General features: G+C 46.3%; 2 protein-coding genes across 10 annotated transcripts in view; one reads left to right on the top strand and one right to left on the bottom strand.

Moving 5' to 3' along the window:
- Positions 1-14,152, bottom strand: part of LOC116993563 — a 68,409-nt gene that overhangs the window by 33,076 nt on the left and 21,181 nt on the right. The window contains exon 1 of one of the 9 annotated variants that reach the window (XM_033054338.1): positions 6,465-8,193. The exons of 3 other annotated variants lie outside the window; for them this stretch is intronic. The gene's annotated coding sequence lies outside the window, so the exon portion shown is untranslated. Of the gene's footprint in view, positions 1-1,835; positions 2,286-3,302; positions 3,549-3,846; positions 4,004-4,253; positions 4,301-4,540; positions 4,622-6,464; positions 8,194-14,152 lie in introns of those variants that run through there. 5 more of the 9 variants (XM_033054330.1, XM_033054337.2, XM_033054332.1 and 2 more) reach the window with 5 other exon arrangements.
- LGALSL (galectin like) lies at positions 4,310-13,897 on the top strand. The gene is made up of 5 exons (XM_033054339.2): positions 4,310-4,429; positions 4,547-4,618; positions 4,817-4,905; positions 5,370-5,547; positions 8,202-13,897. Exons 1-5 carry the CDS (start codon positions 4,397-4,399, stop codon positions 8,343-8,345), a joined length of 516 nt encoding a protein of 171 aa, XP_032910230.1. The 5' UTR covers positions 4,310-4,396; the 3' UTR covers positions 8,346-13,897.

The following is a 14,152-nucleotide window of genomic DNA, read 5'->3' as shown; positions in this document are numbered from 1 at the left end:
AGCCAGCCCCTTCCTCTCACACAACACCCAGAGCTGGTCCAGGGGACAGAGGGAGCTGTGGGTGAAGTTTGGTGCTCTGTTTGCTAAAAGGAGAGGAAGCAGTGAGCTGGAGGTGGCTTCCACTGTATCTGACATGCATTTATGCACATGCCTTCAGATCCTGGGGCAAACTTCAGTAAACAGCCTTCAAGACAGATGTTTCTGATACACACATGTTCTGCACCAGATGGGCAGCAGTTCTGTGTGTGACCAAGAGACTCAGCCACCAGGACCATCTCCTTAAACACCATCTGTTACTGGGAGCCCCAGAAAACCAACTTCTCCAGGGGGTTCATGCACAGCCAGAGTTCAAACCCTAAGGGCAAAACCCTTGACTGCAATAATTCGGGGGCAACAAGAAGCAGTGAAGTCACATGAAATAAATGTCAAGAGAGGGGTGCTGGCCTCAGGTTTCCTCCTCCATCCACGGGGATGTGACAGACAAGTCTGTGAAAGCACACAGGCTGCTGAACACTCCCTCCACGCTGTCCATGCTGATAATTGTCACTTGTCTTTCCCACGGGTGAGCATGGGAGGGCAGGATCAGGGACATCTCCACCAGAACACAGCACCCCATGGTTCGACCTCGGTGCAGAGTGCCAGAGGAACCTGTCCTCGGAACACTTTGAAGCCATGCAGCAAGAGGGCATGTATAACATCTCCTGCTCTGCTTTCCAGCCCCCTGTCCCTATCAAACCCCTGTAATTGTCAGTACCATCCTCTCCCAAGTCCTGCTTTGGACATCCTGCCCAGGGTAAACTTACACCTGAAAAAACCCCTCTAACTGAGGATTTGCAGGGGCAAAGCTACAAGGTAAAAAAAAGGTACCACACAACCCAAATAATTGTTTATCAGCACTGCCATTCAGGTGTAATTCTGAAAAGGAGCATTTCCTCTGAACTATTAAACACTTGGCTCCAATCACCGAATCACATTTATTCCCAGACATTCTCCTTTATTGTATTACTCAGCTTTTTCCGAGTCTTACAAAAACAAGGAGTGGGGTGCCCTGCCACCCAGAAACCAAAGGAAGCTTCCATGAAACCAGCAAACACCTCCCATCCTCTCAACATTGTCATTAAAAAAGCAAAACAAACCGGAGAGGTTCTACAAGTCAGCCTATAAACCCAGGTATGAGGAGAGTAATGTCAGTGGTAATGGGGCAAGAAAGGCAGGGTAATTATACCACACCAAATTTGCAATCGTGCTGCATTCCTTGCCCGTGAAGGCCAGCTAAGAATTAGATACACCTTTTCAAATCATCAAAGGGAGTGGCTGCAAGATACAAGGTGCTGGGATTAAGATGAAGTTCTGGGTTTGCCAGTTCTCAGCAACGGCTTTGGTGGCTGGGCTGGGCATGTCATTAACTGCTGCCAAATGATGCTCACACCATGTCACTTCTTTTTAATCTTTATATGATTCTCTGCATTTCAAGAGTCCCAGGCGCCCACTGTGCAAAAGGCTGTACAAACCCAGAAAAGGAAGACAATACCTATCCACAAGGTTTTTTTGCACTTGGTCAGCCAGACAAGTTTGGTAGGCTGTACCTCAGCATCCTTTCAGTGGTGCACAAATATTTATCATGTTGCTCCAGCTACTGCCACAAGGTCTGCAAGCTCAGGCCCTCAAGTATGATAGCTCAAGAGCTTCCCTGCCAAGAAAGCTGTTAAAAATACTGAATGGGGGCTATTTTGTGCAGATGATTTAACAAGGACTACTTGGGTGAGGGAACAGATTTGGCTCAGACCTCTCCTTTTTCAGAAGAACAAATAGAGAAGCTTAGGTGCAGCACTTACTTTGCAGCTCTTTGCAGAGGGGAACCTTCTGGGAAGGTGGGTCCCAAGGAAGCCTCTCCATGGGTTAGAGGCACATTGCTGCCCAGACATGGAATCCTGCTCCATGGACTGCTGGGAAATGCAGGTAATCTTCTGTTGGAGAACACTTCCCTCAGAGAAACTACAGGAGTGACAGCAGGCAAGACAGCAGCACACAGAGGCAGAGCTCCTCTATGGTCGCCTCACATTGTTCAGGATATACAGAGGATTTCAGTGTCCTCCTGGACTGTTACAAGCTAAAATTATAGCATAGCACAGAAACAGAGGCCACCAGAGCTTTAAAAACTCATGAATGCCCTTTTCCATCAAAATTTCACAGTGCGGGTTCTTCCTGTCAATCCACGGCCAACAAAACAAATGCTGCATTTGTGCTAATTTGGGGAAAACATGCCAAAAAGACAAGCACAAGGGCAAAGCAGCTAGCCAAATGGACAAGTCTTGCTATTCAATTATTTTGAAATGAAAAAGTTCATTTAAAACCAGCTACAAAACAAATACATAATGATGGCCTCTCCCTTCATAAAACATCATGCTTTGGCACAAACAACTGGCTGGCCTGATTTTTATGTCCAATGAATTTAAATTTTATCCAACAAAATGGCCCGCTGTACAGCAGAGAAGACAAAGGGCTCTGAAAAGAGTTCTTTGGACAATGTGTAACACCATACAACTAAATTTAAAAATAATACAATACCAAAAGCTTAGGATGATTTCTCTTCTCTCTTAGGCCAAGAGAAAAAGAAAACATAATGCAGTGGGCATCATCATCCTCAGAGTGAGGTGAGCAGCATACAGGAGCTGAAACACATCAAGCTAATTCCAGTTCCACTTTGTGGTAAACTTGTGAGTGCACTCACCTGACCACTGTAAAGCCAGCTGTTTCTGATGTGTGATGGATTCATGTTACTGCACTATTTACAAATTCAGAAAGATGCTTTTCTGTGTGGTGATGAGACATTCAGTGTTATGGCAAGAAAAAAACAGTGGTTTTCCTGTGATGAGACCTGGGTTACAGGGATGCTCACTGCCTCTGTGCCCAGCTGTGCTGGTACACCCTGAAGAAGCCATGACTTCAGTACACGACTTCCAAACGTGAGCTTCTATGAGCCATTTCCAACTGGGCATCCAGAGAGGAAAACACATCCAAATTAGTGGGCACTATTGAAAAAAATAGCCAAGCGTCTAAACACTTGCACAATCTATTCTTACATTCAGTACCTCTTGATTCCTCATGGCATCACCCACTGATTGCAAGTGTTTCCCAACAGACACCATCATATTGAAACCCTAAATATTGCAGTGACTTTGCTTCTCCCACTCCACTTTACTCAATGTAATTAATCCTCACAGTGCCTTGGAGGAGGAAGGACAGGGACATTCACCAACCCAGCCCAGTGTGTAAGCAAGAAGCACGGAAAGCCAAGGCACCTGTATGAGGTCCAGCAGAGCACAGGCCAAATCCAGTTGCTGTGTCACGTTCCTAAAGGAATGCTCATGCCATCATATCCCAGTGGTGAAGAAAGCCTTCCTCAATTCCCCCCACCCAGGACCCTGAACTCATCAAAAGGGCCATGACAGCACGTTTGGCGGGTCGAGTCACTCCCGATGTGCTAAAGGCGGGGGATTCCCTGCGCGGCACGCCGGTGGCCTCGGCCGGAGGTCGCCGTGCTCCCGCAGAGCGGGACGGCCGCAGACACCGCCGCGTTGCATAACTACGGCCACTGCATGTCAATGGCAGCTCACCGGCACGGCCCGCCTTATGCAATTACCGCACCTCGCCGGAGGCTGCAGGCACGGCGGGCCCCGGGCAGCTGCGGCTGCACTCAGCCGGGAGAGTCCCCTCACCCTCGGGCCTGAGCTCTGCCCACAGACCCCGCTCGGGGTCTCAGCGCCCTGAGGGTCCTCGCCACGGGGCACGACGGAGGGTGGAGGGGTGGAGGTTCATTTCGGAGGGACCGAGCATTGTCCCCACCTCTGAAGGAAGGGAGTCACCCAGGACGCCCTCTTCGCCGAGGTGTCCAAGCTCGGACATAAAGCTGACCCCTGACACCACGGGCGCGGGGCTGCTGTGGCCCTTCCCCAGGCAGCCATCACCTGCAGGCGCCAGGTGAGGCGCCCGGGCCCACCGCCGTCCCCACCGCCGTCCCCTCAGCGCAGCGGAGCCGCGTTCCCACCGCTCGCCGAGGGACAGCCCTGCCGAGGGACAGCCCCGCCGCGGGGCCGCGGAGCGGAGGAAGCGGCAGCAGCCCCCGCCCCGCCCTGCCCTGCCCTGCCCGGCTCGCCCTCGGGCCAACGGCTGGGCTCCCCGCCGGGCGAGGCAGTGCCAGCGGCCACCTCCCCTCCTCCTCTTCCTCCTCCTCCTCCTCCTCGCCTTCCTACTTCTGCACCGGCTCCGCTCCGGCAACGCCGCTACCCCTGCGCCACCAGGGCTGCCACAGACCCCCCCTCCCTCCATCCCTCCCTCCCTCCTTCTCCCCCGCCCTCCGCCCTGTCCCCAGCGCCGGCGCCACCGCTTCCACAAGATGGCGGGGACCGTGGCGGAGCGGGACGCGCTGGTGAGTGCGGCTGTGGGCACCGGCACGGGGCTGGGAGGCCAGGCAGGGCACCTGAGGAGCGGGGCGGGCTGGAGGCTCCGCATGGCCCTGCCTCAGCGCTCTCCTTTTTACCTGCAGAAAATAGAGGACGGGCATTTAAACAACTCCCTGGGATCGCCGGTGCAAGCTGATGTGTACTTCCCTCGCCTGGTAAACCACCTTTGTGTTTGGTTTTGGTTTTTTGGGGTTTTTTTTGGTTGTTTTTTTTTTTTTTCTGGTGGAGGTGGTGGTGTATTTTATTTTGTCAAGTCCTTTACTCTCCCCCGCCCCCGCTCAGCTCCGACTGCACAAGGGCGGCCGCTGCTGATGCCGAGCTGACCCTCGCCACCTTCCCGCTGTCCTTTCCAGATCGTCCCTTTCTGTGGGCACATCAAAGGAGGAATGAGGCCGGGAAAGAAGATCTTAGTTATGGGCATAGTGGACCTCAACCCCGAGAGGTAACACCCGGGCAGGGCTGCCCGTGCCGGGGGCACCGGGCCCGGGGAGGGGGCAAAGGGGGCGGCCACCCACACGTACACACACACAGATCCACACGGATCCCTCCTTTCTGGAAAGGATTATTTTTATCGTTTTAAATATAGCATGCTGATTTCTCCCTTGACCCATAGAGGGGGCATTTCTTCAAGGGATTCCGTTTTCACTTGGGAGTGAAGGAGCGTATCAAACATACATGTCTGCATATGTGTGCAGATACATGCATAACGCCATGCGCACACACACATATATATTCTATAACCATGTTCGTGTCCCTGATGAGCTTTCAGAGAGCTCTGAACAAGCTGAGCTGTCTTCCAGCCTGTGCCGCTATGTGGCTTTAATAAGCTGGGAAATAAGACTGGTGGCATTTGGGAGTTACTCGCTTTTTTCTGGCTGAATGAGAGCTGTTCTGTTTGTGTTGCAGCTTTGGCATCAGTCTGACCTGTGGGGAATCAGAAGATCCTCCTGCAGATGTAGCCATAGAACTGAAAGCTGTGTTTACAGAGAGACAGTTTGTCAGAAACTCTTGTGTAGCTGGAGAATGGGGGGAAGAGCAATCATCTATTCCTTACTTTCCATTTATACCGGACCAGCCTTTTAGGGTGAGTACCAGGATGGCAGTGGCTTGCACCATGTCTGATAAAGTGTCATTTGATACAAGTTGCAGCAGAACCTGATGTGCCTCTCATGAAATCCCAGTGTAGCCCGCACTGCTCTGGTTGAGACACCAGTTGCTGGTTTGTTTGTATCCATCAAGTTGCATGGAGATCCCGCTGCTACGTGCAGCTGCAGGCAGTTCAGATGGGGCTGTGAACGCCTCACCTGGGCACTATGACAAGTCGGAGGCTGTAATACTGTGTGATGAAGCGCAACTTCCTGAGCTTAGTTTTATAACCATAAATTAAGAAGTACCTCTATGTTATTAGTGCATTACAAGTTATTACTGGAGAATGTTAATATTCAGTGGGACTGCTGTATATATTGTTGGTTTTTTTAATGGACATACTGTTTGCAGTTTAGTGCAGCTAATAAGGATCATCTTCATCCTTTGTCTCCAGGGATGTTACGTTAAGGTTGACCATAGCTCTTCGTGTTAGCAGATTAAACAGCTAAGCAATAGTGGTATTCTTTTCTGAACCCTGGGATTAAACCTTCCCTCTAATTTAAATCTGTAGTCACTTGAAAATGGTGTACATGGAAGTGCTGTGGTGCTGTGGATGGACTGGGTTGACCTAGAAGCAGATTCCCATCTGTAGTGTTTATGGTTATGTGAAGATGTCTTTGCAAATCAGGACTAACAAACTATGCGGCTGCAGAGGGCTGCTTTTCTCTCACTACATTGAGGAAAAAAGGCTGCATGCCTTTTCCATGCAGCTGACCCAGAAAACCCCTCCTCCTCCCTGTCCCTCTTACAAAACCTCACTGGCCCCTCTGCTACATGCCAGTGCTATGACCAGCTGCCAAACTCTCTTAATCCTTCTTGCCCCCAAGATAATCTCCCCCAACCCCAAAAGCTCACCGTCTCCTCAGATGCTTGGTGTTAAGAGGGTGTTTGTGACTGGTTTTGCTGCAAATTGGTTGCGCTCTACTTGCTTCTACAAACTCACCCTCCCATAAGGATTGGCAACACCCTTTGGTGGTGTGGGAACTTGAAAAGGCTTGGAGGCTGGGTCCTGTTCCATCTGAGAGGATTCCACTGCCTTCTGCACTGGGTGGTGACTGGGCCCTCAGACAAGCCAGACAAATTACCCGGAGCAAGTTTTGTGCATTTCCCACTAATGACAACTGTTGTTACAGGACAGCAATATTGCACATCTAGCATCAGAGACTGTAGAAGGGGAGTTGTTATTTTGCCTTTTTTTCCTCCTTTTTTCCCAAATGCTCAAACAGAATTGAGGCCCCAATTGACTTTGTACCTTTGATGGTCTCCCTCTCAGTGAATAAATTAGACTATTAAGTGTTCTTGCCAATTACTTATGATCCAGTCCAATTAGCACTGTAGCGTGGCTGCGGGTGATGTAAAAAGCGGACCGTGAGCAGTGTTAACCATATCTTTTACATAACAAGGCCTCAGGCAGGCACTGCTGCAGTGACACAGGAGCTCCATGGCAGCACAGCCACTTCCCTGGTACCTGGTACACTACCAGAGATCTGGGAGTTCCAGCTCTCCTGGGCTGCATGCTGCCACTTCTCCCGGTGCAGTGTGCTCCAAATCACTTGGGCTTTGGCTCAGTCAGTTTGTCACGGGCCCTGTTCCCGTTTTTATACACTGTAATAGCAGCAGAGTCAAGTGTCTGGTAGCAGCACTTCACTCAGGACTTCCAGCTTCTGGAAATGACCCAGGATTTACATGTGGCTTCCCTGAAGATTTTCTCCTTAGTGTGTCTAGACCTGGAGGTCTCCAAGGGCCTGTAAAAGTGCATATTCTGTGCCCTCATGTCCCAGCTTCTTGCTGGGGCAGTTCCAGCAAAGCTTTACAGCAGGGCACCCTCTCAAGCCACCCCAAACATCAAGAATCTCCTAACATGTCCAAGCTTGTTCAGCTCCAGGCTTTGTTGCTTTTCCAGAGCATTTCTGCAGGTCTTTCAGGAGGAGAGATGAGCTATGTCCCTCCCTGATCTTGTCTGTACCTCCTGAGAACTGCCTAGCTGAATTCCCAGCAAACCTGCACTGCATTTCCTTCACTGCAGGATGGAGTCTAGTCTGGTAGGGACTGTCTGCAGCCGCAGGAGTGAAGGATTTTTAGTTCTGCAGCAGCTGTGTACGTGTGGGAGGGGAGGACAAACTTATATCCCCTTTCCATGTTTACTCCCTTCCAGTAAATTAAAAGTAGTGTGGAAAGCATTGGAGAGGGAGCTTATGCAGCCAAAAAAAAAAAAAAAAAAACAACCCCCAAAAAACCAGCAAAAACAACTTTGTAGCAAGGAATGCAAGGTTTGGGTTGGAAGTAAAATTTCCTCTTGCTGTGATTAGCAGTTTGAGTCTGTCTCTGGCCGTATTCCAAGACACAAAACCTTTCATGCTTACTGCTACAGCAACGTGAGATTGGATTAATGTCCCTGTGCAGTGAGAGCAGATCCATCATAGTGTAACTGGAGTCAATGGGGCAAACTGGTCTCACCTCTGTCTCCTGCATGGCACATAAGTAGCACAATGTGCAGCTGCACCAACGCTATTGACGTGCTCTTTTGTGTGCTGTGAAACAACTTCCCAGTTACACTTTGAACAACATGCTTCAACATTTTATCTTTTACAGGTTGAGATACTTTGCGAGCATCCCCGTTTTAGAATATTTGTGGATGGACATCAGCTCTTTGATTTTTACCACCGTATTGAAACACTGTCAGCAATTGACACAATAAAGATAAATGGAGATCTTCAGCTTACAAAACTGGGCTGAGCTTGTTAGGACTGCAGATTCCAAACCAGCTCAGGTGCCATCATCTGTTGGGAGCAGTGACAGCCGGCTCTGGACACAGCTATGGTAGGAAGGCTGCCCTGTTCCTTTTCCGCCTGCAGTTCTTCACTCCTGTGCCGATGAACCAGGCTGTTTTTTATCCTAACGAAGAGCACTGTTGGTTTATAGACATTAAGCTGTTTTTCTTGGATCAAAGTAGCCCACCTGTGCTGGATAATCAAATTGGAATGGATTCAGAAAGACTTGCAGTCTTATTTCAAGTCTCACAGAAAAGGCAATCTCTGAAATGCAGCACTAAAACCGGTTACTGAACAGTAGTGACTACAAAAACAAGTTTTTCTTTTGCAAATATTGTTTCTGCACTGAAGTGGAGTAGTGTAGCACAATATAGGGCCACGTGCTGATGTCCTTACCCAGGGCCTAGGCCTGGTTCCATGGAAGTCAATGGCAAAACTCCCACTCACTTTAATGGGGTACAATCAAACTGTCTAGTCCTTAGTCAAGCACAATTCCCACTGATTTCTATGGCATTTTTGCACACACCTTGGGGCTGCCCTTCTGCTGGTGTAAATCAGCATTACCTCCATAGCTTGTAATGGAATTTTGGTGATTTCCCTCAGCTGCTGGTTTGGCCCAAGGACTGTGCAAAAACTGACTGAGGGTTTATTGACACAGCCTGTGTATTTTAGTCAGGGTATTTGCATAGAATGTAGATCGTTATGAGTTTTTGCACAACGTATTGTTAATACAATTTTTAAAACTTATCTGTAGTTTATTTATTTATACTCATTGTATGTATTATTAGTAAAAATGTACAATCTTACTGACAATTAAGAACAGCAAAGTGTAAACATTTTGAATGTACAAAATGTCTTAGGTTCTTTGGGTAAACTTTACATATCGTTCTTGAAAAAACTGTGTTTCCTGTTGCACATTTAGTTACATTTTAATGGAGCCCTCTAGGCCCTGGGAAAATGTGGGCATGTTAGTTGGTGGGGGGAAATCTGCATATTCACTTGAATCTGTTTTTCAGGGCTTACTAACTTAGCTGCACAGGATAGGTTTGAGTTGAAGTCAATCCATTTTAAAAACTTAAACAGCACGAATTTGTGGGGTTTCTGTACTTTCATAACCTGAGAAAAAGTTAAATTTGGCAATCTCTTAGTTCAGAAAGAGAACCAGCCTCTTTCCAAGGGAGATGGGAAATTCTTTACACTTGTTTGCCTTTGATATGACAATTAAAACAATTAAAACTTGTCTAGACAGCCAAGTTATTAATGCTTGAAAATCAGCTACTGCACATGAATAATAACTTTTCAAGTAGCTTTTTAAATAGTAGGTATAGCTGTATAAACACAGTCATTGCGCTACACTATAAATGAACACAGCCACTTTTCTTGACTTCTTTAGGACTAAATACACTTTTTTCCTTGGCTGCTCAGAGTGGACTTTAGTGAGTCTTTCTGAGTAGTTCTAATCATGATATAAACATACATTTAGGCAATTTTGAAAACACATAATATAGGGACTAAAATACAGTCTATAAAAACATCCTTTGTAGCACAGTATTTAAGAAAAAACAAAAAGAGTATCTCACACACAGAGCTATGTTAAACCTGCAATAAAAGTGTGGTTTAAAGCAACCAGAACTGGAATATCCAAAGTTAAGGGTAGAATGCCAATGCAAAGCCTCATTTTGTGTTAATTTGGCCTGCAGTTAAGAAGCCTTAGACTTGCAAGCTGAAATTCCAACTGTGGCTCTAGTCCAAAGCCTGTTGAGGTCAATCAGAGTCCTCCAAGCATAGAAGCCTGATTCTTATTTCTTGCAAGTGCAAATCTCTTTGTAAAGCAGGGGGGGTTGTTGCTGCTGCTGCTGCAGATGAATTAAGAATCAGGCTGCCACCTATAAAATACAAGTTAAAATTTTAATTTTTAGCCTTAACATTTGATGTTCCCTGACTTTTCTTCCTACTTCCAAAAGAAAACTTGTTGTTTTCCAGATGAAGTTTTTATCTGGTGTGTGGCTTTTAATCTGTACATCAGATTCTATTTGTACTCCAGATTGAACTGAAATGTTCCTGTCTTACTCTGTTTTTACTCTTTTACATGATACATAATGACTGTGTCATTTTCCATTGTATAAAGAATGCTGACAGTGTTTCGGTACCAAATATATTCTTAAGAAGTATGATAATAAAAATCCAAGGGAAAGGTGCTTCTACATGAGGTATTTTGGATTTTTCTCCAGCTTGGAAATTCTCTGTGATTCCAAAGCTGATGCAGGCAGAATATGAATTCTGTTTGGAGAGAAATTTAGCACCCTCTGTGCCTAGTGCTTTCTCCAGCTGGAAATCCAAAGCCAGGTTTGCTGATGCAGGGCCATAGCCTGGGCCTGGTCCACTGGGAAGTGTGAGTAGCACCATGACCCTACAGTAACACAAACCCAAAGGGAATCTCCCTGACAGCCCACCAGTAGAGATTCCCCCTCCATGTCTTTACTGTATCCCGGAAAAAGCATTTTGGCTGCCTTGGACTTTCACAGCCCCCACAGTTTCACTGTCCTGCAAAAGCCTGGCACAGCACAGTGCCTACACCAGGGATGCCAAGGTGAGCTCAGTGCAGTGTCAGGGGCATCTCAGGTGGGAGCCAGGGCCTGGTGATCCTGCCTTGCTCCTGTTCCCACCTGCTGTGCTGGGTACTCCCATTTGTTCCTGCTTCAGGAGTTTGCTTTCTGGGGAAAATGCTTTTTTGACTCTGATACCGGTTTTGCCTTTGCATAACTCCACCACTTGATCCTGCCTTCTTGTGCTTTCTGAGCCAGGCTTCGAGACAAGAATGGCTGTAAATCTTCTGATGGGTTATAGCTTGGCTGAGAGCACAAGAAAGGGCAGAAAGTCAAGCTAAAGGAAGGTTCCACATCTATCTGTCTATCAGCTGATTGGAAGCCTTTCTATTTTTCTTTTACTCTTGGCACTGCCAGGCAATTTTAGGCAAAAAAAGGATGATGTCTGTGTAAACAAGGGCTGTTCCACTCGTGCTTGACTTACACTGACTGATCATGTTAAGAAGCAACTACAGAACACTTGCACATGCAGTGTAAGTCAGAGAAAACTGGGGCCTTAATTGTTCCTACTCAGTCGGACTTTGGGTCAAATCCAAATGTTTCAAATGGGAGACTGTGCTACATAATTTATACCTGAATTTTTCAGTCTCCACAATTTAGGGATTATACATATCTTTGGTTTGGATGTAAGCCCTAATAGACATGAAATAAAAACTGTTTCCAAATTAGGCCAGGTTTATAAAATGCTTTTCAGTAGGGACAAGTAGTCTGTGAGCCTCTTGGAAGCTGCAATTCTTCAGGACTTCAGGAGTGAATGAACCAGCCTTTGAAATCTTATGCTAAAATTTATTAGATGAATATTTCTGTGGTTTCTTCTGAATGAGGATGTTGATTCTGCAATGAAAGAAGTCTTGAATGGGTAAAACCCATGTGGAGTGGAAACACTCAGCATAGCTTTATTTTTCCAAAGAGGAAAAAGAAAAAAAAATACAACTAACCAAAAAAAAAATCAAAACCAAATTATTTAGTTATGTTTGGGATTGGCTGTGATAAAGCTGATTTGATTTAAAAAAACAAAACTAGCTTATTGCTTGCTCAGAAAGAGCCTTGAAATATTTCAGTGTCGTGTGAGGTAGTCTGTCTAAACATATTTCACACAAATGCTTTTTCACAGGCAGCTTGTTAAAACTGTTACAAAATACCTTCTTTTTGTGTCACAATTAGAAATGTTTGCCCCACCTTGAAAGAACATTTTGTACTAAATATGAATATACTGTCTATGAGAACTTGCACTAACATATTACATTCTCCCTCCCCTCCCTGGCTAGTTTGAGCAGAAATAGGCGTAATATTGCTAAACCGGTTGAATGTGACATGTGCTTGAAGCCTAGCATCTTTCTCAAGGGCTGTTTTGAGTAAACAGCCTGAAAACCAAAGGGAGAGCCTGAATCACCATTCTGCTGTGCCAGCTTTCCACCCTTGTCACTCTCCTGCTGTGAGGCTGAGACTGAAGCCCAGAGATTTTCGTGCAGGGAGCAGCACTGAGATTTTTATCTTTGGCTTTGAAGCTATTCACTGTGGAGGAAACAAGGCCAGAGTAGCCACAGTGCTCATCAGCTTGGTAGTGAGGCTGGGGTAGTATGATGTGCTGTAGTCCTAACAGAGCAGAGTTCAGAGGGCATTAGTGGGCATTTCAGAGCCAGACGAGGGCACAAGCTACGGAGAGGCAGGGCAGCTTCCCAGAGGTGGGATTTTTCCACATTCTTATCTGCCACCTGCTGCAACCCCCTACCAGGACTTGTGGCAAAAACCCAGCATTACTTACAAGCTTGGACAGCATGGATTGGTTTATGTTCCTATTTGCCTGATGTCAAAAAAGCTCCCAAATAAATAACAGGAGAAAACAGGAGTACCCACTCCACTAAGGTATATTTTCCCCACAGACATTCAAGCAGTGTATCTGATGTGGGGCTCATTTGGCCTCCTATCCACAGGAAATGCTCCCCCCAGAGAACTCCAGCACTGTTTTCTGCACCGAGGCTGCACAGAGACCTTTCCATGCACAAAACTGCAGAGCAACAATTCTGCTGAGCCAGTTAGCAACCTCCCAGTACCCCTGGAGTTGACATGACTCCAATGTTAGGAACAAGAATCAGGGGCTGAAGGCAGCCCTAAACGCCTGCTGTGATAAGCACAGAAGGAAGAAAAGCTTACACTAGTGTAGGAACAGTAAGTGACCTGGTGAGGAGTTTTGTAATCATGGTATTGTTCTGATTTTCTCACGTGGATCAGAAAGCACACAGGTGAAAGTCACTTTGCAATAACCGGTGCGCAGGGTTAGAACCAAGGCCAACCCAAACAGGGAGAGAAAGAAATGAGCTGTAGACGCCCTATTTGGCTTTGATACACCCTCTCAGCTCCTCCCAGCAATCACTGTTGTAATGAGCATAGACAATTACTACAACAAGGAGTTCAGCAGCATGTGCAAGATCAAAATAATGAACTCCTACTCTGCCACAGGTCTTCCCTAGCTCCTGTTGCTAGGCCTCTCTATCTGTCAACAAATAACTATGTCCTGCTTTTAAAATCCATGTCAAAAATCCCCTTGACTTTCATGGAAATAGGTCCCTAAGAAAGGAGTTATTTCTAGCTCTCACTCTTCAGTTATTTTCAGCTGGGGCATACTCTAAAACTGAGTTTATTTTTAAGTGTGAATAGAGGACTATTTCTGACTGCATTATACATTGGATAGAGTCAACAGTAAGCACAGCCTCTCTGCTACAGGAGCACTGGTTTCACAGTTCACTGGTGAAATATCTTACATTCATTACCTTCTTATTTCAAAAAGTAAGAGTGTGCACAAAACAACTGGGCAATAACAGTAATATGTATCATTCACCACAGATCTATTTTTATGTGTTGTGCTGATTTCATAATGAACTTTTAATAATAATAAAACATGAAATCTTCACTAGGTTGGTCTGTCTTTTATCTGAACTATCAATGCTCATTACATACCTCTCAACTTCTTTAACTTCTGGCTTTTTTTATCTCCTGACTTTTTCAGACTCTTTCCCTCGTTAGACTGTAGCGTGAAACTTTAGAATGAGATGTGCAGCTGTGGTAACAGCTTGTGCAAAATTGCTTTACAGTTTAAATGCACCATGCAGAACAATCAAATAATTTCATTAGAGGAAAGAACAGTTTGCTGACTCTTGCAAGACTC

The sequence above is a fragment of the Catharus ustulatus genome, chromosome 3 (genome assembly GCF_009819885.2).
Source record: "Catharus ustulatus isolate bCatUst1 chromosome 3, bCatUst1.pri.v2, whole genome shotgun sequence".
NCBI lineage: Eukaryota > Metazoa > Chordata > Aves > Passeriformes > Turdidae > Catharus > Catharus ustulatus.
Note: the sequence above shows the minus strand (reverse complement) of the source record. Positions and strands in the feature narration are given on the sequence as shown.

What these genes read in the sequence shown, in the direction of transcription:
- LGALSL (XM_033054339.2), top strand. Translation starts at nt 4,397, where the DNA reads ATGGCGGGGACCGTGGCGGAGCGGGACGCGCTG. An exon ending in TGGCGGAGCGGGACGCGCTG is followed by an intron (nt 4,430 to 4,546) that starts GTGAGTGCGGCT and finishes TTTTACCTGCAG; the next exon opens with AAAATAGAGGACGGGCATTT. An exon ending in TACCGGACCAGCCTTTTAGG is followed by an intron (nt 5,548 to 8,201) that starts GTGAGTACCAGG and finishes TATCTTTTACAG; the next exon opens with GTTGAGATACTTTGCGAGCA.